The sequence below is a fragment of the Cottoperca gobio genome, chromosome 8, assembly GCF_900634415.1.
Source record: "Cottoperca gobio chromosome 8, fCotGob3.1, whole genome shotgun sequence".
Taxonomy (NCBI): Eukaryota; Metazoa; Chordata; class Actinopteri; order Perciformes; family Bovichtidae; genus Cottoperca; species Cottoperca gobio.
In genome coordinates, this window is record NC_041362.1 from 21,767,245 (window position 1) to 21,790,612 (window position 23,368).

General features: G+C 45.3%; 1 protein-coding gene across 1 annotated transcript in view; it reads right to left on the reverse strand.

The window, feature by feature from the left end:
- Positions 1 to 3,605: 3,605 nt before the first annotated feature.
- Positions 3,606 to 23,368, reverse strand: part of smg1 (SMG1 nonsense mediated mRNA decay associated PI3K related kinase) — a 39,992-nt gene continuing 20,229 nt past the window's right edge. The window contains exons 29-64 of the mRNA XM_029437195.1: positions 22,625 to 22,870; positions 22,335 to 22,486; positions 21,954 to 22,089; positions 21,333 to 21,477; positions 21,021 to 21,159; positions 20,175 to 20,393; positions 19,894 to 20,074; positions 19,478 to 19,639; positions 19,020 to 19,234; positions 18,428 to 18,582; positions 16,981 to 17,203; positions 16,619 to 16,865; positions 16,072 to 16,301; positions 15,671 to 15,916; positions 15,351 to 15,489; positions 15,050 to 15,159; positions 14,648 to 14,866; positions 14,049 to 14,242; positions 13,633 to 13,805; positions 12,960 to 13,239; positions 11,757 to 12,029; positions 11,289 to 11,523; positions 10,929 to 11,140; positions 10,459 to 10,615; positions 10,164 to 10,353; positions 9,475 to 9,755; positions 9,070 to 9,279; positions 8,662 to 8,799; positions 7,842 to 7,994; positions 7,566 to 7,745; positions 6,796 to 7,023; positions 6,476 to 6,687; positions 6,240 to 6,340; positions 5,619 to 5,795; positions 5,120 to 5,226; positions 3,606 to 4,878 (exon numbers count right to left, since the gene is read on the reverse strand). Coding sequence (XP_029293055.1) covers positions 4,801 to 4,878; positions 5,120 to 5,226; positions 5,619 to 5,795; positions 6,240 to 6,340; positions 6,476 to 6,687; positions 6,796 to 7,023; positions 7,566 to 7,745; positions 7,842 to 7,994; positions 8,662 to 8,799; positions 9,070 to 9,279; positions 9,475 to 9,755; positions 10,164 to 10,353; positions 10,459 to 10,615; positions 10,929 to 11,140; positions 11,289 to 11,523; positions 11,757 to 12,029; positions 12,960 to 13,239; positions 13,633 to 13,805; positions 14,049 to 14,242; positions 14,648 to 14,866; positions 15,050 to 15,159; positions 15,351 to 15,489; positions 15,671 to 15,916; positions 16,072 to 16,301; positions 16,619 to 16,865; positions 16,981 to 17,203; positions 18,428 to 18,582; positions 19,020 to 19,234; positions 19,478 to 19,639; positions 19,894 to 20,074; positions 20,175 to 20,393; positions 21,021 to 21,159; positions 21,333 to 21,477; positions 21,954 to 22,089; positions 22,335 to 22,486; positions 22,625 to 22,870 — 6,743 coding nt within the window. The 3' untranslated portion in view covers positions 3,606 to 4,800. The remainder of the gene's footprint in view (positions 4,879 to 5,119; positions 5,227 to 5,618; positions 5,796 to 6,239; positions 6,341 to 6,475; positions 6,688 to 6,795; positions 7,024 to 7,565; positions 7,746 to 7,841; positions 7,995 to 8,661; positions 8,800 to 9,069; positions 9,280 to 9,474; positions 9,756 to 10,163; positions 10,354 to 10,458; positions 10,616 to 10,928; positions 11,141 to 11,288; positions 11,524 to 11,756; positions 12,030 to 12,959; positions 13,240 to 13,632; positions 13,806 to 14,048; positions 14,243 to 14,647; positions 14,867 to 15,049; positions 15,160 to 15,350; positions 15,490 to 15,670; positions 15,917 to 16,071; positions 16,302 to 16,618; positions 16,866 to 16,980; positions 17,204 to 18,427; positions 18,583 to 19,019; positions 19,235 to 19,477; positions 19,640 to 19,893; positions 20,075 to 20,174; positions 20,394 to 21,020; positions 21,160 to 21,332; positions 21,478 to 21,953; positions 22,090 to 22,334; positions 22,487 to 22,624; positions 22,871 to 23,368) is intronic.

The following is a 23,368-nucleotide window of genomic DNA, read 5'->3' on the forward strand; positions in this document are numbered from 1 at the left end:
GGCTGTCCTGCGGAGCACCTGAAGAGTGAGGAGACTCCCCGTCTGTCCCTCTGACACACGGGACAGGGTCGGCTGTGAGAAGCAGAGCTGCTGTAATCATTAACCTGCTGCACGCTTCATCAGCCCGAGCCTCGTCTCTTAACCCTTCTGAGGGGGCTCCTGTCAGTTTACACAAGATAAGAGCAGAACAAACCCAGAGGATTGTGGGCAGTGTGTTTATGACATGGACCTTTATACAATGTGTGTTTGGACTGGAGAGTGCTGGCTGGTTTTATTATTTATTTGTTTTAACAAATCATTATATTGTGACATTAATGAGGTAATATAGGTCGATGTTTCCACAATGTTATACTATAAATCCTTAAATAGACTTTATGAATCCCATAAAATTCTTGGAAGTAAAAGAAAAAAGACATGAACCAAAAGGGCTGCAAGATGCTAAACTACTCGTTTCATGGTAGCATTAGATTAAATCAAACATCCACTAATGTAAAGTGCTCATAGGGGCCTCTAAAAATCTTACAAATTAAACAACCTAAGAAAGCCAACTGTCCACACCTAGGACATAACCCGGGACACTGCTTCACTTTAAACTAAAGCACAGTTTCAACCCAAAAAACAATTAACGGTGGAAAAAAGTGGAAGAAATCTCAGAGAGAGACTGAGGAGGGATCCCTCTCCCAGGACGGACATACGTGCAGTAGATGACGTGTGTACAGGATAAACAACATAGTACAAATACAACATCCATGTGACAGAAATGATGGTGTGATCATATATAAAAAGATGGATCCAGGAGGAAGTCAAAAAGCTTCCATGTCCAATAATAACAAAAACAAATGTCTAAGAAAAGGAATGACAACCATAACTATAAACATACGATTAATAATAATAACATTAGCAGTGGGACTGTGTTGCAGGACCATGGCAACAGGCACAGAATTAATTAAACATGGCGACCTGCAGGACGAGGCGTGATGTCCCGCACGCAGTTAGTAACATGTATTTATGGGACCAGGGGTGAAACACCAGATTCAGGCCCTACACACAAACAGTCTCTCTCTTTTTCTAAGTCCTTATGATTTTGCATTCACAGCAGAAAAGTGAATACCAAAAGACATAGGACCTCATTTATTTTACTATTGGACTGCAGCATAGGTCCAAGTACAGAACCTTGCTGGACTCCAAGACTGACTTTGGCTGGCATGGAGGATTCATCATTAACACATACAAACTGAGATCGCTCAGATAAATAGGACTTGAACCAGCTTAGTGCGGTTCCTTTGATGCCAATACAATGTTCCAGTCTCTGTAGTAGAATGTCATGATCAACAGCATTGAGGTCGTCTAACAAGACAAGAACAGAGACAAGTCCTTTGTCTGATGCCAATAGAAGGTCATTGGTAACTTTCACCAGTGCCGTCTCTGTGCTATGATGAACTCTAAATCCAGATTGAAAAACCTCAAATAAACTATTATTATGTAAAAAATCACATAACTGTTTTGCGACTGCTTTCTCAAGGATCATAAGGCCCTGTCACACATATCCGTATGGCGGAAACGTATACGAAACATAGCTCACAATTTGTCAGAGTCCAAATACGTCCAACTTTTCATCGGCTCGGAAAAGTGAACGTATACAGATACACGTCTAACCTATTGATAGCGTATCACTTACTTATACAAAATGTATCAGACGAATACCCAACGAATGCATAACGTATACAAAAATATGGCGTATACAAAATATGGGCTGGTGTACGTTGATATAAGGTAAGGCATAAGTAGTATTCGTGAAGAGCTCACTGTGTTACTGCTGGGGTGCGTTGTTGAACGCTGATGTTTTGAGCATGTTCAAAATTACCGGACGTACCCGACATGTGCTTCATAAGATATGCAGATGTTACGTTAGACATACGTGAATACTTACCTACGTAAATATAGTACGTGAATACTTACCTACGTAAATATAGTACGTGAATACCTACGTGAATACCTACGTGACTACGTTAGAGGTATGTTATAGGTTACGTCGGCAGACGGTGAACCCTACGGCCAAGTTATTGATAATGAGTGGATAACCTATTCCTACACGATGTTAAGATTATCCCTGACGACGGAGTAACTTATTAAACGTGTTTCTACAGTACAGCTAGTGTTCACCTAGCGTTTTGGGAGCTTATTGGGGTTTGAATACAGTATATAGGGTCCCTGTGAGTAGCTCATCCTCACTTCTTCACAGCACGTCTTGATGAATACATCAGCCCATCATCAGAGAGCATGGAGGATGCTGAGAGGCTGCGACAAGAGTACATTCTAGCCGTTCTCCAGCATCAGCATGACGTGAACCAGATGGCACTTTTCCAGCTCCGTTGGCCAGACGCTCTGATACGTTTTATATAAATAAGTGATACGCTATCAATAGGTTTGACATATGTATAATAATTTGTTATGTATAACGTTATGTATACGTCAGCTACAACACCGCTGTGGAAAAGTTGGACGTATTTGGATTATGAGCAAATTTTCATATACGCCGGCATATGTTTCTGCCATACAGAACTGTGTGACAGGGCCGTATGTCTGGCATGTTCGGCGTATCGTCTGCGTCCTTCAAACGATCACAACTTACCCTTAATTTATATCAACGTATTGCCGATATTTCGTATACACCAGCATACGTTTCTGTCATACGGATATGTGTGACAGGGCCTTTAGTGAGAAAGGGAAGGTTAGATATCGGCCTATAGTTGGCTAAAACCTCTGGATCAAGACTAGGCTTTTTAAGAAGTGGTTTTATTACAGCTACTTTAAAGGATTGTGGTACCTAGCCAGATAATAGAAACAGGTTGATCATATTTAATAACGAAGTGTTAATTAAGAGTAAAACTTATTTTACAGCCCCTGGTAGACCACCACACCAACAAAAGTCTATTCCGACAGTGTGCAATTATCAATGCCTTGTGCAATATTCACTTTTTATAACTTTTGCAATTACACTATCATGTGCAATATTCACTCCTACACTTTTTTTCGCTCCAATGACTGTACTTAGAGAAGTGGATCAAATCTCCATCTCTGTGTGGTATGCTGGATGTTCAGCTGTGGACAAGAAAGCCCAGCAGAGAGTGATTAGGATGGCAGAAAAAACCGTTGGCTGCCCCCTGCCCTCTCTGGAACACATCTCCACCTCCCGCTGCCTCAGCAAAGCAAACAAAATAATAAAGGACAGCTCTCACCCAGGTCACAGACTTTTCTCTCTCCTGCCTTCTGGGAGAAGATACAGGAGCTTCAAATCACGGACAAACAGACTAAAAAATAGTTTCTACCCCTGGGCCGTCAGGCTGCTTAACCACCAGACCTAATGCAATAACCATAACCATCTTCTCACACATACACACTCTGATTGCACTTTAAAAAGTATAAACTATTTTTATATCAATATTTCTAACTATTTATTCCCCCCGTATGATTGCTTATGTTGTCTGTCCTACTGCCATGTTTTTAATGTTATGTATGTCTTTGAATTTTTGTATAATGACAATTAAAGGCTTTAACTTTTAACTTTAACAAAGATGGTCGTCGTTAAATAATACACTCAACACTTCTCAGTTCCATGTTTATTTGTCATCCAACAAAATCCAATAAAAGCTTTAAGAAATAACATTTTGCACCATCACCAAAAAGATAACTTCTCCCACTAAAAATGTAAAACTAGAAGATCAAGATTAATAAAATGTAAGCATTAGGGCTGGGGAGTGAATATGTATGAGGCAAGAAACTGCTTCTGACAGGCAATTCAAAAAAGCCAGAAATCTACTGGTACAGTTGTAAAGAAGGACTGAAGACAGCTCAACACAGACTAAAGATACACACCGAAGAAAAAGAGTTAGACGGAGGTTGTCCATCGTCTAAGTGACTTCACCTTTACGTGGCCGTTGTACGCTCACAAGTGAGGCATCCAAAATTATTTCACATAACAGAACGTTTCACTTTTATCCACAAAAGCACAAAGAACCTTCCTCAGAAACTCCAATTAACAATTTTTTATTCTTTAAAAGTCTTTACTGTTTATCAATCAACATACAGTTTGATTGTTTTCCACCTTCATTTCCTTTCATTTCAGGTTTCAGGTGAGTGTCCATGTAGCCTTAAAAATCCTGTTGAACCTTCGCTCTCATCATTCCTGCCCAACCGTGTAACCCACTGGCCAATCAGAATCACAACGCCATTGAGGAAAAGATTAGAGAAAAACAAATGTGACCATATGAACGGCCCATCCATCTGAGCTTTAGCCCCGGTGAAGTCCCACCCACAGCGCGTTAGCTGTGTGCTTCAGAGGGAAACGGCTCACTTCCTGTTTCATCCTGCCCTCAGGTGGAGTTTGATTGGCTCAACAGGATGCAGTGATGTTTATGGGTACAATTGACAGTGAGCTATGCAGGTGAGGGGGGAAGGTATTTCTAAGTCGAGGGTGAGGAGGCCTTTGCCCTCCTTCCCCCCTCCCCCATTCGGCGCTGCGTTGCCTGGTCAAACCCCAGAAAGGAAGGCGGGGCCGCAGGCCCACTAAGCGTTGTGTTAGCCCGATCGCCGGTGGTTGGGGGAGTGTGGTTGCAGCGGTGCTACGAGGTCGCTGCCCCAGTTTGGGTGCCCAGGAGTTTGGGAGGGCGGACTAAGCATCCGCTTCCCATTTCCTCCCCCCAGTGTGGCCCGGTGCTGCTGTTCCGACACCCCAGACCTGCTGGACTCTGGTGGATCTCCAAGCCTTCGCTGGAACAAAGACATGAAGTAGCATGGCGTTCACACCCAGGCAGTCCAGCCCTCATACAGCTGGGCCAGGTTGTCCATGTTGGTGGCCTCTTTGATGACGACGTCCACCTGCAACGAAATAGGGCACAGTCTTAGCCCAATCACAGATCCACGCCTCGGTCTTATTATGACAACGCTTCTGTCATCACAGCGAGTCACAGTGAACGTTACGATCATGACTCACAGTTCAGTGTATTTAATATTAAATACTGGCATATTGCCAATAATATGAGTCGCTTAACTGTAAGACTCATGGCCAATGTTGAATGTAAGGTGTGTGTGTGTGTGTGTGTGTGTGTGTGTGTGTGACCTGCTCTGTGACGCTCATCCTCCTGTTGGGATCGATGTCTCTGCCCTCCAGCTTGGCTTTCACCCTCTTCCACACACTGACTGCGTACGAGTTCCTCTCCTGGACAGCTGCAACACAGCAAGCAGTAGGTTCAGAGCAGTGCGGTGGGATTTCACCACAATACGTTCATTCACTTGAAGTTCAATCATTCTCTCGCAAGCCTGAAATCCAGGTTGATAAATCCCACCCGTGTTTCAGGTAAAGTCCACCCCAAACATCTCTAACTACCTAATGACCTGTCAGCCTGCTCAATGGCAGAAAACGTCTGCAAGCCAATCACTATTAATGTTTATTATATTTATTGATTTACTCTACAGGTGTAAAAATAAATATAACTTTAAGGTCATGTGATGCCTGAGGGTGATAGACATGTAAAACGTATTGCTTCGTAGTGTTAGCTACTTGAGCAGGAAAGATTAGTAACAGAAGCCGTCATTGTGGAGCCGCTGAAGAACAGTACCTCGTCCTGTTTTGGGGTCTCGGACAGCCCTCTTGGGGCTGGGGTTGAGGCCTTTGCTGTTCATCAACAGAGTGCTGGGTGGGGTATCAGTGGGGGTTCCCAGGTTACGTGGCAAAGCCTTGCGTGCATTCTGGGACATTGAGTCTGGCTGGGTCTTCACTCCACTGCATTTAACAGCTGAAGTCAAAGCACATATGACACGGTGTAAGAAACAGACACTTGATTAGTATTCCATGGTGGAGAACATCAGCTGTGGTCAGCTCAGAGTTCCTTTTGCACATTTGCTGTTAGTGTTTCCACCAATCTATAATCTAAAGTAGGGCTGCAGGATATACTGTATATCTTTTCAACATGGACTTCCCAATAGTCACATCACAGGACGTGCGATGTCAAGTAAGGCAAATCAAACATCATGCTTCAACATCTTTGCTGCTTTTCTGTTGATACAAAATGGAAAACTTGCACAGTTCTCAATTTGAATAACTAATCTACAAGAGAAGATCATTTACTCATATTTTAGTGAGTTGTTCGTGACGTGGAGGTTCTGCATGCACAGCGAATGCTTTCTAACTGAAGACAGCTGCTGTTCTAAGCGGAGAAGGAAGCTGCAGTGTGTCTCACCTGCTGCGAAGCTCGTCTGTGCGGCAGAAACAGGACTGGCACATTCACCTTCTCTGTCTGTCACCAGCGGGGAGGCAAAACTCACCAGGCCATTATACACACTGTAGTGAAGCACACACAATATTAACACAAGATCTATACAGTGTGTGTGTGTGTGTGTGTGTGTGTGTGTGTGTGTGTGTGTGTGTGTGTGTGTGTGTGTGTGTGCGTGTGTGTGTGTGTGTGTGTGTGCGCACCTCTGGCTCTGGGAGTGTAGCTCCTTCAGGGTAGCAGGAATCTCCTCCAGCAGGACGAGCTGCTCTTGGTTGCGAGGCTGCCCGCTGGCCTGCACCACAGTGAATAAGACCAGCTGGATGTTGTCCTGCCAGGCCTTGTACTCCAACAGGAAGTGACGCACGCTGCCTTCATAGGTCACCTCTTCACCATCCGCCAATGCCGCCTCCTCATCCTGTATGTAGAATCAACACAAGAAGATGACTCCTCGGTCACAGCTGAAACAGACTTGAGGTCAGAGACGTGTACTGCACCGCACGGCTAACAGAGACTGACTGTGTACCTTGGACATGGCTTTCAGCAGGTGCTTGACGTCGGCCAGTTGGCGGTTGTGGTTGGACAGAGTAGTCTTGATGGAGTCGACCAGGAGTTGCAGTGTCTCTCCGCAGGACTCCAGCTGCTGCTCCCGCTCCTCCTGAGTCCTCCGCTCAACGCTCAGCTCCTCCTCCAGCTGCCTCTGGGCACAGCTCAGCCAATCAGGACTGCCTATAGGCAGGTCCAGCACTGGGCTCTGTAGTGATCAACAAAGAGCTTAAATGTACTGTGTGGACTTTTTATCCTCTAGTAAAAACTATTTAAAAGTTTTCTTGAATGAGTGGGCCCCTGTTTTTTCTTGCACGTGCACAAGGATGCACACATTCACGATGTAATGCACATTACAGGGAAGAAGAAGAGTAAACATGGATGTAACCAATGCAGGATTCAAAATACTTTTAAAAATCTGCTTTGCAAATGTTGTACGAGGAAGGAAATGCATTCAGCATGTTTGTGTTTCTCACCAACATACTTTGTGTATCCTTGAGATCTAACAACGTAAACCTGACTTATCTGTTCACAAGAAACTTCACAGGGCCCCTTTAACAACACACTTGATTTGAAAAATGCTTTCAAGAGGATTCAAAGTATTGAAATTAACAGATCACCCAGAGACAAAACACTTTAATGAGTATCTCATTAAAACTAATGTTATTAATGTATGAATGCGGTACTTCTAAAGTAACTGCCTCATATTTCTGACAGGAATAGACTGTCGAGGTCAGAGGTCAAACCCACCAGTCTGTGCAGCAGCTGGAGCTCCAGTGGAGACACTGTGCTGCTAAACTGGGCAGCGTAGGAACAGGTTTGCTGGCAGCGCTTCAGCAGCTCAAACAACGCTGCATCCATGTTGAGGGCCTCGGGGGAACGTGTCCGAAGGCCTTCAAAGTTCAGGATGGTGGAGCACAAGAAGGTGACCTGGAAGAAACGGCAAGGAAAGAATTGGTCATCTATCGAGTGCTGGTGAGAAAGAGTCCACTCACTGAGGTTGGATCAACATGGCAGAGCTGTTACCTGGCTGGTGCGCTGGTTCTCTCGGGCCACCATGGCGCGTCTCTCCCTGATGGTCATCTCAAAGTCCTGTAGGACGGGGGCCAGCGCCGGGTTGGCTCCACCAGCCCACTTCAGGCGTTGCTCAATGCTCGCCTCCAGCGCCACCAGCTTATCCTGAGGACACACACAGTCCAACAACACACACCTTTTGGTTGAAATTTTATTTTTACTCTTAGGACATCAAAAAAACAAAAAAAAAACATATTTTTCCCCCACATGAAAATTGTGGTGGCAGTGTAGCGATGGCTTCAAAGAGCGTGCAGCCCTTCATGTTGTGAAATAAAGTTAACAATAAATATAATTAAACTGTCAACTGAATCAATTAAATGTGAAAAAAATCTAAATAATTAACATTTAATATTATTTTCATGTATCATGAGTTGGTGGAACTCATGATCAGTGTTTATAGAATGGTCCCAACAACGCACCCCGAGCAACAGAATTCAAACTGAGTCTGCCGTCCCCTTCATAGCATTCACAACATCAACTACTGGGTTGGTGATTCAATGTTGCTTTGTGCAACTGTATGTAAAACGAAAAGAAGCGACTCTATTCAGATGTAATGTGTTAACAGAAATAACAGCATTCAGTGGAGATTTAAATGGTCCGAGTTGAATTTTAGCTGCAGTGCTAACTATTGTTCACAATGTAAGTATGAACTTTTGTTACAATAACAAAATGCCAAAGTAAAGCACAACAACTCCTGGACGTTACCATCTCTGGCTGAGGGATGTTGATTGATGGATTAAACACAGGATGGCGTTTGGGCTGAGATACTGACCTGAATGGCGACAATGGATCCCTCATCTTGACTCAGCTTGTACAGCTTCTTCTTCATGTTGCCGAGGATGACGGAGCGAGGAGGAATGCTGACACTTAGAGGCTGATTGTTGGGGCCCAGAACATCCTCATGCTGCCACTGAAGGGAAGACGCATTAAAAAACACATTTAACACCTGAAAGAGCCTGAACAGACTACATTCATTCTCTAGTCTGTAACCTTTTTACATACCTGACCTCAATAGTCACAGTTATGCCATGTTTCATTTAGTTAGCTGCTAACAAGCAAGTATTAACAAATACATAATAACCCTAACCCTTTAGGTAGTAACTATATGCAGAAAAAGGGGATTTTTAAATTATTTTATTTTCTGAATCACAGATTTTGGATACGATTATTCAGTCTGTACCTGAAACATGGCAATGTGCAGCTGGCTCCTCTGTAGGCTGGCCTTGGCAGCTTCCAGGTTGGCATCCAACCTCCTCAGCAGGTCTACTTTCTTCCAGGCTGTGTCGTAGGAAGAGGCCAGCACTGTGGCTCTGTTCAGCAGCAGCTGGGAGCCCCGGCCTGACACCAAGCCCTGCTCCACTGCCTTCTTACAGAGCTCATCCAGAGACACCTGCAGGGCCGGGACAGACAGGGGTACTGGTCAGATAGACATATGTGGGGATCTTTGTGTACACACGTGGAACACTGAAACAATAATAGGGTCTACGTGTACTATCCAGACCGACTTTAACAGTGTAAATACATATGAGGCATATCCTTCTTAGGATCACTAGTCGCTCACCAGAATCTAACTGTCACACTGTACCTTGCTCTCTGCACCAAAGTCTTTGGCCTCCACCTGGGCGACCACGTCCAGGCCGAGGGCGGACAGAGTGCTGCAGAGGGCCAGACCAAGTGTTTGGCTGGGCAGACCCATGAGCATCTGCCGAACAAACTCTGCTGTGAAGGCCTTGATGGGACGGGTCATCTGTTCCTCACTGACCACTGCCACTCCTGACCCTGTGGCGCTGGGCCGCCGGTACAGCGGCTTACCCAGACCAATGGGTCCATTTGTAGGCAACAGATCCTCAGCCGGGGGGCAGGTCCCTGAACACACAAGACGTCATACACTCGTTAAGACAGCAGGCTGAAGAACTGACCAGTGAAGTTCCAACAATGATGGTTATATGACTGGATTATTAAACTGGATGAATTATTAAAAGCAGAGAAGGTAGAATTAACCAAGCTTCATTTCCTCTGCCTGGAAAACCTTCGTGTTCAGCTTGATATGGTCTAAAAGAGCATTTATATAGTGAGATTTTACTGCAGAAGAAGAATAAAAAACATGTCTTCCACAGCTCCTGTGTAAAGTTCAGCTAAAAAGGTCTAATTTAGCAGGTGACTGGTCATCAGACAGTCACCAGATCACTGTGGTGGTTTTAACTTTTGCTCTGAAAAAACATGATGGGTTCATTGCGAGTCCTTAGCTACTCTGTGGCAGTGAAGAAGTCTCACCAGACAGAGTCTGAGCAAAGGAGGCACACAGCCTGAAGAAATCCCTGATGGTCTGCAGTCTCTTGAGGAAGAACACCTCCTCCATGAGCTGCCGCTGATTCAGGTTGTCGAAGAAGTGCAGCTGTGCGGCTCGAGCCTCCCTCAGGACGTCCACCTTCTTCCAGGCCGACGGCAACTCCAGAGAACTCAGCTGAAGAGAATGAGGAGAAGTTTTATATTGTAACCACTCAATGTTTATCACTGGACAAAATGACTCTCCCTGTGTGTGTGCATACGTCTGAGACCGGGGAGTTACCTTCTCTGTGAGCTGTCCAAAGGCAGTCTCTAGCTGGGTGAACATGCCGTCCAAGGCCACCAACAACATTTGACCCGCAGACATCTTTGGTGTGTCCTGGCCCGGTCCATCCATGCTGCGAGGCTGGATCAGCTCAGAGTACTGAGCACGCAGCATCCTGAGCACAAAAAGCTACAAGTTATTCATACATCACACATGCTTTAGCTTTTAAGAATGTGCAGGTAGGCATGGGAAGATAGGAACATTTCATGTCAGGATTATCCTGGCCAAAAATAATTGTGATTCTTGATGATATCCCAATAATTATTACAATAATGGAAATCCAACACAATCTATTTATTGTGTGTTTTGTTCCACGATAAAATCCTATATCGTCCCTACTTGCAGGTTTTTAATCAGTTAAGCCAATGCTGTGTCTGATCAAGCTCATGTTAAGTAGAATGCAGTGCACAACCATAGCAAGCCTTCACCTGGTGATGTGGAGGCAGTGGTTCTGTCCATCATGGTCCAGGCCTGTGGTAGCCTGCAGACTGTCAACCAAACCCTGCAGGCCGAGCCCGTCGGAGCTCTGCTCCACCAGCTGCTCCAGCTCTGCCAACATGGACTCCAGGGTGGGCTCTCCTTTCACCATACAGCGCAGAGCTTCAGGAAAGATGATCTGACGAAAGTTGGTGTTCAGTTCCTGCAGTGAACAAGGAGACACAACAAAGTCAGACAGTGGAACGTCCTGCTCTAACAGCCACATTTACATAACCATAAAAACTCAAATGTGAAAAAACTGTAAGAAGCTTCTCATTTCCATAAAAACAATGTTTTGAGGGTACACCTACCTGCAAGCAGGTATATACAGCATTGGCCAGGTACACAGCCTGGGTGGTAGTTGAGGGTGCAGGCAGATCCAGGTCATGGGGCAGGAGTGGACAGCGTTGCAGCAGTGTTGCAAGGGCACTGACATTTCCAATCATGCTGCAGAGCTCCTCCAGGAACCACGCCCCGTCCCGAGATATCAGGTCCACCAGCTGCTCTCCAGCACTGGCTGCAGCTCCCTCCATTACCAGGTTCCGCCTGGAAACATAACACTCAGTGACTTCCTTCCTCTTTCACCTCCACATTTCTTAAAGAGTAGGTTGGATTTTACGTATTTGTGGTGTTTTAAGGTTTCAGAAATACAGTTAAAAAAAGAGAAGCTTAATTTGGCAACACAGCCATTTATGGGTATTGTACCACAAACTCTATTTTCCATTAGTGTGAGTGGAGAAACAGCAGAGTAAAGATGGAATGAAAGATAAGTGTTAAACCTGCAGAGTGTGCAGAGGGCAGATGTGATGATTCCAGCCAGGCTGAGGGAGCCCGGCTCTCCATTCTCCAGCAGGAAGACTGTAATGCAGTGCTCGATCTCCTGCAGCTGCTCCTCGCAGGCAGCCACTGTTGTGCCCTCAGCCTTCAGTCGTTCTGCCTGGTGCATCACGCGCTCATTGGTGTCGGCCACTTGGTGCTGCAAGGTCAACTCCACACTGGACAGGAACTGGCAGGAGGCAGCAGGAGGCTGCGGGGCGAACAGCACCTCGTATCTGTAGAGGGAGGGGAAACAGAGACCAGCTGTGTGAGCATGATACATTACATCATCTTACTTATATTATTATGGAGTAGTCACTGCCTGCTACTGTTCAGCAGACCACCTGACTCACCAGGATCCCCACAGGTGTGTATTAATACATAACGCTTGTTCATTCAGTGGCAGCTGACAGTAACTGTGACCATTACTTATGATCACAAATGTATGGAACATTTGTTCAAACACTGGACAGAGAATGTTATGTTTGCCATAAATTATACAATGTATGGCTCAATAAAGTACTTTAATCAATCAAGTGAAATAAAATAGCAATCAGGCTTATACATTTCAATTATAGCACTGCATGTAATAACAACAATATTTTTTCCATTAAGCACGTATTGATATTGCAATATTTATCGTTTGAAGCGTGACTGACTCAAAGACTTCAGGGCTAAGCCCCAGATCACCACTGACACAACCAGCCCGAGTCAGATTGGTAGGATCCTCGGAAACGAAGCACAGATTCCACTCAGGAATGGAAATGATATCAGGGATCTTAATATTCTCAGAGCTCAACACTAAGGATTGCCCAGGGCAAGTCAAATGCCACGTCGGGAAAGTAAATCTAGCAACTCAGTAGTAAAGAAAGAATTAAACAGGGCTATTGAGTGAGCCAACCTGCTTCCTTCTCATCTCTGTTGAGTTGCACATGGGCAGTAACGACCAGATAAGGGGTTCATCATACCATCTTCAATATGCAAGAATGTTTGGTGCTTCACATCTATGACATGGTGTCATCACTCTAATCTTTATTTAAGTAAATAAATCAATCTTATTTGATAACTGCTAATAAATAAAACTATTTGTATAGGGGCAAGTAAAAATGTACTTTGTCGAGAAGATAACAGTGATGACAGCGTAAAGGCCTGCTGCAGTTCCTTACTGTCTGTAGATGTGCTGGCAGTGCTCCACTGTCATGTCTCTCATCAGTTCCTCCAACCAGGCCTTCCACTGGTGGGCCCGATGGAGCAGCAGGGTCGCCCGTGGGTACAGCAAAGCAACTGTAGCATAGCTGTGCAGCTGCTCCAGGCAGCCACGCAGGGCTCCACGGCGCTGCTGCAGCAAGGCGCTCACCTCCGCCTCCAGGCTCTCACACTGGCTGATCAGGTGGGCCTGGCCTGCATTCTGCAGGAAGGCTGTAGCTGGCACATAACTAGGAGGACCTGAAAGATTTGGAAAACCAAGAACACAGCTCAAGGAAACGCTCCATGTGGCATTTTAACATTACATTTTTTAACCACGCAGACATTACAAAAGGCCTGAACAACTAGTAGCATCCTGCAGGGAATGTGCTAGACGCTATGACACACAGGAAGAGGGCAGTGTTATTCCTGGAAATAGTTGAATAAATATCAAATATTGTCACGGTACTCTTTATAATTAAAATGTATGTTAAGACTAAATAATAAAAACACCTCATTAAATACATCATGTCCAGAAACAGAAGCTAAAGACTGAGGGAAAATCAAGACGCGTTACAAGACTCACTTTAAAAATGGCTTATTTTAACAAGTTCACTCATTCATCCTGCTCGCATCATTTCCAGTGGGACTAACCGAGATCTATGGGGCTGCTGATATCCTGCAGCAGGCTGGCCAGCTGTGTGGCCTCCAGGTTGGAGAATGCAGCCTGGTACTGGGAGATCCATTGATCCAGGTCAGCCAGCTTGCTCTGAATGGCCTCCTGCACAGTCCGCTGCCGCGACTGCAGCTGGTTGTGTTCAGAGTACCTGTGACAGAGGGCTGGATTAATAAGCTTCCAGAACGTGCTGCTACTTATTGTTGCACACAGTAGACCTGCATGGAGCAGCTCATACAGATAAAGAGAGGAAATGTGGAACTTAAAACCTGTGGAAGGGAAAGTGTATTACCCTCAAAATGTTTGTTTCTTACAATCTGAATTGTAATTAAAAATGACTTAAATATTCATTTAACATGGATTTGGAATAAATGAGTATTGTGCCGTGTCAGACCTCTGCTCCAGGGTGAGGATCAGGTGGTCCGGATGGTTCTCTGCCCCCTCCAGGAAGGCCATCTCCTCCTGAAGTTTGGCTTGTAGTTTCTCCCCCTGGCAGAGCAGCTCCTGCAGGACCAAGTACTCCTCCACAGCCTCTTCCACTTGTGGCAGCACTGCAAGCATCTCGTCACGATTCTTAAACCAGTTCACCTGCACACAGTTTACCAATTACACTCTGAATCCTCACAAGCGTTGCTTCTTGGTCCTTTATTGACTTTACTTTATTACTTGTTGTCAAAGTAGCTGAAAGTTTCCTTTCTCAGGGTTTAAATCATAACCTTGCCCCATCCTGGACCCAGAAGGTCGTAGAAACATGCATTTAAAAACCAATGAATCATCATTTAGACCATTTGAGAAAACTAAAACATTTCCTGGAAACTTGTTCACGACTTTCATGAAATCAAAATATTCAAGAAATGAAGATAAGATTTCAGAGAACCTTAGAAAGGAATGTCCATCACAGCAGAGCTGTACAACACTGATGATGTGCAGTTAATAAAGACTGCGATGGGCTCATGAAGGCCATGGAGCAGTCTGCTGCTGTCCTGACCTCACCTTAATCTCAGCCACCCTGGAGGAGAAGAGAGAGCGTGTGATGTCTCTCTCCATCTCCCTCTTGCTCTGCTTGCTGTCAGCCTGTTGGCCTCCTCCTCCATACACGGCACCAGCGAAGCCCACCTCCCCCCCAGCAGTCCAGTCCACCAGGGGATCGTAGACAAAGGCCTCCAGCAGGGTGAGTAGGGTCTCTCTGCCCCGACGCATCATGTGAACCACCTGAAACCACACATCTGACTTCAGCAGAGCAGCAACTATCTGCACACATTTAGACATCAAGACTTGGGCCTGCACACTATTTGCCTTCAGGTTTTACCGGGCGTACAAATGGTTTTACAATGAAGTCCTGAACAATTCAGTGTGAATGTGATGGGGTCCAGTAGTGTGTGATAGGACAGTAACCTGTTCACAGGACAGCCTGAAGATGCCCTCCACCCCAGTGACTCCTAGAGCAGTCTCAATGTTGTGGGTCATCCTGAACGGGACCTTCTCCGGCACGCGCAGGCTCTTCCCTAGTGATACAGACCACAAGGAAAACCAGTTTAGTTTGTTTTAGATGTTTTTATGACATGCGGGACAAATTATCTGAATATATTCAGCACTAACAAATGAGACAGTAGTTGATGAGGCCGCACGTTTGACATGAAGTGGTTTGTCATTAAACTGACTCAACACACATTCAAGCAAAGCACTTGAAACTGACCTTTTTCAAAGCAGACATTGTAGTCAATGTGCACCACCTCTCCAGTGGTCATGTCAATCAACACGTTGTCAAGGTGACGGTCGCCAAGGCCGATGATGTATCCCACCATTGACATGACAGCAGTTGATCTGGCGTAAGACTGCAGCAACAAAGAACAGGATGTGCAACCAATCAGAACATTTACAGTGTTTCTGATACTCCTGGTTTAACAAAAATAAAAAAGATCAGTGAAAAGAAAATATAATCATAGTTTTAAAAAAAAACAACAACAGTTATGGACAACATGTCATTGTTTTCAAAAAGCTCTGCGCCATGGTTACCTGAGTGACCCTCCACCACTCACTCGGCGTGGTGCAGGAACACCACAGCTCCTTGGCCAGCAGGTTGGAGGGCGTAGCCTCCATCAACTCTTTCAGCACCTCCTTCATGACGCTGAGAGGCCAGTCCCGTCGAGTCACATCCAGACTGAGCCCCACTGCCTTCAGAGCTGGCCCAATGCGGCTGTAGTAGAGCTCACTGGGGCGGGGTACTGCAGGCACCGGCTGCTGCTGGAATGAGTCTTGAGCCTGGTCGGAACAACAAACGCATCAACTTAACGTACATTACAATGTTTCTTATTGTAGGGTTGCAACAGGAAGATGGCCGGGTGCAGTTTTGATAAACAAATTATTGCCGTTCACCTGATGGAGTGTACGTTTACTATTGCAGAGGAGAACGTTACCTTTTGAGCCTGCAGCACAGCCTCCCTCTGCTGCCAGCGCTTGTAGAGGCCAAAGAGTGGCGTGGCTCCGTCCACCCACTGAATGAGTCCTGATCGGGTTCCGAGGGGGGTGACGGAGTAGTGGCGTGCATGGAAGTGCGGCTGCTCCTGCTGGTTGATCTTGGTGAACATGGTGTTGACAATTGACAAAAACTGCATGATGCGCTCATCCAAATGCAAATCCTCCAGACCTAAGAGAGGGACAAGGTTTGAGTCACGACTGCATCACTACAGCCACACTTCAACTATGTTGTGGGAAATGCACAGGAGGCGCAAAGAGAAATAATCCCTGTGAAAACTGTTGACAGTGACATCTGTGGATTACCCACAGTTATAACTCTTTTAGAGTGTTCTTAAACTGGCACTTAACTAAAAGTACAAAGGTAATCACATCACAAATACTTATACCGAAGTAAAAACACTCATTATGCAGAATGATATATTTGTGTTAAATGTGATAGAATAAATGTTTCCCCCCCCCATACTCCCTGCTGAGCTGCGCTCCTACCTTTGAAAAGATATGGGTAGTTGCGTCCGTCTGAGCCCAGGAAGAAGAGCTTCTTCGGCTTGGTCTTGGTGGGCAGGATAGTGATGGTGTTGCCTACGCTCTGTATGGTGACGGCGTCTGATGCCGACACCTCGCCTGGAAGGGCCATCTCTGTTGTGGTCATGGACACGAGGCGAGGACTGATCTCATCCAGGTGAAGCAGATAGCTGGTTCGCTTCTGAGCACGCTGCTGCAGGCTCAGCATGATCTAACACACACAATGTATAATGATTGTATGCATCTTAATACAATCATGCAAATGGCTCCGTCTGAAATCCTTAGTAGAAGTACACACACACACACACACACACACACACACACACCTGTTTGAAGGGAAGCCAGCTGCTGGCGGGGTTGGCGGGGTTGGCGGGGTTTCTCAAGCGCTCCAGGGCAGAGGTAATGGCATCACCGTAGGTCTGCTGGAACCAGGTCTCATGTGGAGTCTCCGCTGGAGCTGCGGTGATGCTGCAGACGTGATCCAGGGCGAAAACCACGGGCCGCATCAGAGCCGAGTGCTTCTCACGCATTATGGCAATCTTTTCATCCCTGCAGCACAACAAAGCGTGAAACCAGACTTGCAAGTAAAATGGGCTCCAAGCACCCCAATTCAGTTTGGCCCCGCAGGCTGGAGGACACAAAGCCACTGAGAAGTCACTGAAGAATCACTGAACAGTGCAGATACTGAAACTTTATCCTGCAGGTCACGAGAACATTCCTTTATACAATGATCACAAATATTTACATATTAATATTTGACAAACACTAATATTTACATATAATTACAACAGGTGGCATTCATTTCTAAATTATTGTAACATTTAACAAGCTCCAACAGCAAACAGAATATATAGTATAAAGCAGAAGCTACCACTACTGTGTGGCATGTTGTTGTCCTGCATTGTAGCGCCTTGAGATTGCTTTTAACTTGGAAAGGTGCTTTACAAATAAAATGTATTATTATTATTATTATTATTATTATTATTATTATTATTATTATTATTAGCCAACTGAGGACACGACACTGAATGAATGAGACAAAAGGTCTCTGGGGAGAGGAAAGCCCAGCAGAAGACAGTTAGTGAATCTCTTGTCTGCCATTTGTCCTTTTCCTACAATGATTTTTACACTATGGAAACTGAAATCATACTGAATTTTAAACAATGTCATGCGATATATATAGATAAATAAAGTAATATTACATATATTGTTCATTTAAAAAAATGTTTTAATATCAAATAAGCAAAAACATGTTGATTTAAAATGCGAATGACTCCGTGATTTCTTGGGTTTGAATCCGGTTAGTTTTTAACAGTTCAAATGCAAGGAGGAAATCCTGTCGCAGCAACTTTTGGGTTTCCCCCAACATCTTTTAAAATTTATTTTTAAGATGTTTGTTAACCCAAAGTAATAACCCTGCGCGCACGTTGTTTAACACTAGCGAGTGCGGTTGAGAGATCGAGCGATACACACAGAGAACAGAGTGTGTGTGACGGTGAGTTAATAATTAGGATTTTAATAAACTGCCGATCTGTCACCACTACATGCAAATCATCGCTATTCAACTCGCAGTAACGTGGTGAGAGATAGAAGTGTGTCAGTCGAGGGAGAGAACAAGCGAGGGGGCGAGCGTGTGTGTGCAGTTCATCTGTTAGTGGATAAATGCTACAACTCCACCAATAAAAGAGAAGGGGCTCTGGATAACCTTCAAGCTAGGACCACACCCACACCCACACCCACACACACACACACACACACACACACACACCTCACCTGCGCAGTGTGTTGTTGTTCTGCACCCTCTTGACCTCGTCCTCCAGCTGTTGGATCCTACGCAGGACATGCATGTGTTGCTGTTGTAACACGCCCAGCCACAGCTCATCCCACAGCAGGGTCACTCTGCGCAGCTCACCCACCAGCTGTTGGACCTGATCATCACACAGGACGAGTTAGCAACTTCTTCATAGGACAGCTTGCATTTTAAAGGCTCTACATAGTGCACTGACACTTTTCTTATTTATCCTGAGTAGACTTCTTCTCATGACTGTGTGCACAGCACACAATTTCAACACAGATTTGTTGTATTTTTAGGGAAAACATAGAGAAAGTCAGTTTACTGACTTATCTTTCATTCCTCTTGGGAAGTTTATAGTTGATTTTTAGATGTACTACAGATGAACAGTCTGGTGATATGGGTCCTCTTTTGGGCCCCAGCTGATTGAATAAGTAGCATGAACACATAATGTAATGCTGTAACTCTGCTCAGGTAAGACTTCTGAGAGGGGCCTGCCTAAGACCATAAGCGCAACAATGTTTCTAGAATGAGACAAAAAGTAAAAAAGTCCAACTGTGTGCAGCCTCCTACCTGAAGCACCATGGTAGGGTTGGCAAAGGACAGCTTCTCCACGATCTTACTGTAGCAGTCCTGCATCATGGCTTGGTCCTGACTGGAGCAGAAGGTAGCCAGCTCTTCTGGAGCTTCTCCTTGGCCGCCACTCTCCGGCTGCTCCTCCTCTCCACCCAGGCCCTCTCCCTGCATGCTGCCCAAGAAGGTGGGCAGAGCTGACGGCAATTTACTCCCTGTCAACACATGTCAGGTCTACAGTATTATCCCCATTAAGACTACTGAATGGATATTTTCACTTCATGCATCTAGTTTTGACCAGTGGTGGTCATCTGCTCCACTGTCAACAACAGACAAACTTGACATCATATTTGTGAGTGTCTAGCAGCACACAATAAGAACAAAATCACTTGTAATGAAATAAAGAGAAATGTTTGAGACTTTCTGCACATAGCCGGTTCAACACAATTAAAGTATACCTGCATTCTGAGCCTCTCCACCCAAGGAGAGTGAACCCACAATGGCAGGGTAGAGGATGAGATGTGGAGAGTCTTGGGCCACTCGACATAGCAGGCTGCATATGCTCTGTCGGATGTAAGCTTCTGGATGGTTGAGACGGGAGAAGAGCTGGGGGATGATACCTGAGGAGGACCCACATTATGGAACAGTTTATAAAAAGGCAGTAGGAAGAGCCGGATTCTGCTAGGAAAGAACCCTTTAGTATGCCATGTTGTCCGACCACGTCGGAAGGAAAAAGTCTTTATAGTTCACTTAATTCAGTTTTACCATTTTTTATGATAAAGTGTTTATTATTTTTATGCTATATCCCTCTATGGGTGTGCCTCCTTCTATGCACACGCACCCCCCCCCACACTTATCTAGCAGTCATACATACCTCTCCAGGGTGCTGTAGGAGTGGAGGCTAAGCCCAGCTCAAGCCCCTCCCTTAGTTCACCAGCATGCTTCACCAGCAGACGGAGGAGACGCAGGGTTGCCATGACGATCATATCGTCATTGCTCTGTTTGCTATTCTGACAGGACAGCAGGAGTTTGGGGTCATCCTCATCTATAGGGACCTAAAAGCACACAGCAGACACTGAGGAGGAAGCACTGCACTCCCAGGCAACAACATCAACACATGCTTCAGTCATTAAGTTCAGAGAGTGGAACCCTCACCTGTCCAGCATTGAGCTTGAGGAAGGTAAAATAGGCCTGGCAGGAGACCCGGTAGAGGCCAAAGATGCGGTCCACCACCCGTCTCCAAACCCGGATCAGACCATCTGTGACAGGCTGGCCTGCCTCCCCCAGCCAGGGGCACGAGCCAGTGAGCTGCCGCCAGATCACGTCCACCAGGTCGTCTTCATCGTCTTCCTGCTGGAGAGCCATGTCCTCATCCTGACACACAGCAGCAGCAGGATCAGAACAATCTGCACTGCTCAGCAATGAGTCTAATGAAAGCCCCGGTGAAGATAACCCCACAAGTGCATATTTATGCTTTTCACACAGTTACTTTAGGGAAAGTTAAGGACCATACCCACTGAGGTGAGTATGAGAGGTTCTAACACACACTATTTGAGAGGCTACTTGAGAGCAGTAACCTTTTTAATACAAATACTAAAGAGGCCATCAAGTTTACATGATCCTTTTTCATCAGCTCATGTTTGCTCAGTGTGTAGACAGTGTGCAGGGGACTCCAGCACAGGCTGTTGAGTATTTACCAGCACATAAACGTCTGATTGTGTTCATGTGTGGCATATTCCCAGAAACCTAAAAGTCCCAGTTATAAAACTCAACAATACAATAAAAAAGTAACAGTGGAAGAGCCCCCTAACCTACGTTTCTTTCACTCACTTTTTAAAAATGTAATTTCTTTGCCATTATTAATATAATAACACATTTTCTCACATTGTTTTTGTTTACTCATTATCAGATGACTATATTCTGTGTTTGTCTGCAAGATCACAAATCGCAAAGAAAGTTTCTGAAAAACAGAAAGTGTCAGCTCCAAAAGGCAGACTCTACCTGTATGCCAGTAGGTCGGCACATGGCCTGTCCGAGAATGCTGAAGATGGTGTCCTTGTCTTCTTCGCTGGTGGTTGCTGGCAGCAGCTCCTCGATCTCATTCTTTTCCCCAGGAAGAAGAGGCAATCCCTCCCCTTGGCTGAGGAGAAGAAACAATTTAAACCAGATGAAATATTCCTTCAGTATGCTGTTTCTAGGGCTGAAACAACAGAACATGATCTACTTTACAGTGGTAGAATTAATTGCTTTACATCATACAGGTGAAGCTCTAAGCAGGTAACCATGCATGCGCTGTACACTGGGTCCACTAACCTGGCATTATCCACCACTTTCCTGCCCCAGCGGTAAGCCCAGCTGGCCAGGGCTGCCCAGGACTTGGCCATCTCTGGAGCCAGGCTGGTGGACAGCTGGTAGAGTTGGCCCAACACAAAGTCTGGCTCCCCAACGCCCACACTCACTGCACAGGGAAGACCGCCAAGATTAAAACGTAGCTAGAATCAAACAACGCTGCTATACTTTTTGATTAAAGTCTTAACAATTGTACAAGACACTGGTGGTTAAGATGATGTTGATGGGTTTATATGGACACATCTTGATGCATCTATTTCAGGGTTCCCAAATGTTCTCAGCTTGAGACCCAAAACAGAAAGTTTGTGTCATCCCTGGAACCAAACTTACAAAAACACATACAGCATCTGAGCTGAACAGACCAGCGTAGCAAACAATTATTCTCTTTTTACTTCTATTTTAATTAGGAAAATGAATTCACACATCATATCATTGTCATTTATTTGACTTTATAAATAACGAGTCTGCAACCTTTACTTTGGGAAACACTGGTCTAGAGATACTCAGACTTTCACGTGTCGAGTGTGGGCACTTCACTATCAATGTGTCCTATTATGGTAGATGTGCATGTGCTATGAATGTTACCTGAGGTCTCAGTGATGATGTGGGGAATACCCTGATCCTCGAGGGGAAGCTCCAGCAGAGCTGCAATATTCCGGCTCAGAGGTGACATGCTGCCCACAGCATTGGAGGAGTTTACGGCTCCTGACCTCTTTACCACCTGGACCAAGACATCACTCAATTTATTAATAATACAACCACCCAGTGCACACTTGGTGTAGAGAAGAGATTGTAACTACATCACAATAAGCAGCGCAATTTTAATGTTTAACACAATTCTGAAAAAAGGCCTTTGTATCAATAAATACCTCAGTAACAAAATGTAAATCCCAGGCTTACGTTTCAAAACATTGAATTTCAGACAAAGTACAGTAAAAGTAGTGCTGTGTTAATAGCTGAGCATGCCTGTTTAAGCTGAGGCGTCATGTCCTTCCAGTCAGCCAGCAGCCACTTGCAGAGAGTCAGCAGTGAGCGGCAGGCGGCACCTTCATTCTTCCCCACATGGCAGTAAGACAGAGCAGCCTTGCTCAGCATCTCCATGGCTGCCATGGACTGGCCTGTGGACAGAGACACAGCTTAGAGGAAACTGAAGACAACATCAACACACTGCAGACATACAGGCGAGAAACTGCGGCCACCTGACATGTATTCCTGAAATAGTAGTGTGCAGCGTTAGAATGTCTCTTGTTCGTCACCTGCAGTTCTCAGAACTTTGGCTTTTTCGATCTGCAGCTCTGGTCCCCATTTCTCCCCCAGAGTGCCCTCCAGGGTGAGATGCTTGAAGGCCTGGCTCAGCTCGTCCTGCTGCTCCTCTTCTTGTGTCCCGTCACTGCATTGGCTGAGCAGGCGAGACGCCAGAGCAATGTTGCCTTTTTTACGGGCAAATTTGACAGCAGTCAGGCAAAGCTCCATGAGGTGGCCGTCTATGGAGGAAGAGTAACCTGAACAAGAATGGAGAGTCAGAATCTCAGAGCCTTATGTGGATAAATTCACTTTAGAGATCAGCCTTATTTGACCAATTACAGATGCTTTCAGCCATATGAGAGCTGTGTGAAGTTACTGCAGAGGGAACACTGCACACTACAAGTTCTTACTGCTGCTCATGCACTGTCAACATATCATCCGCATAAAGCCCTTATTTCACCTCAACATGCTGTACAGTGGAAAACTATTTGTATTGTGAAAGCGTGGCTCAATTGATAGCAGATATTCACTGCATGGCTTGGTGTTCAGTGTGTTGCCTTGAATTTATTGAAATTCCAATCTCCAGTGAACTACCAGGACCATAAATGTTGTGTCGACTGACATAACACACTGTTATTAATATTATTATTACTACTACTAAACCCTTTCATGTCAACATTTTGTTGCTGCTGTTACATGAAACAGCTAAAGTATGTAATATGACTGGCGTATGTGCACGGAGGCTGTTGCAGACA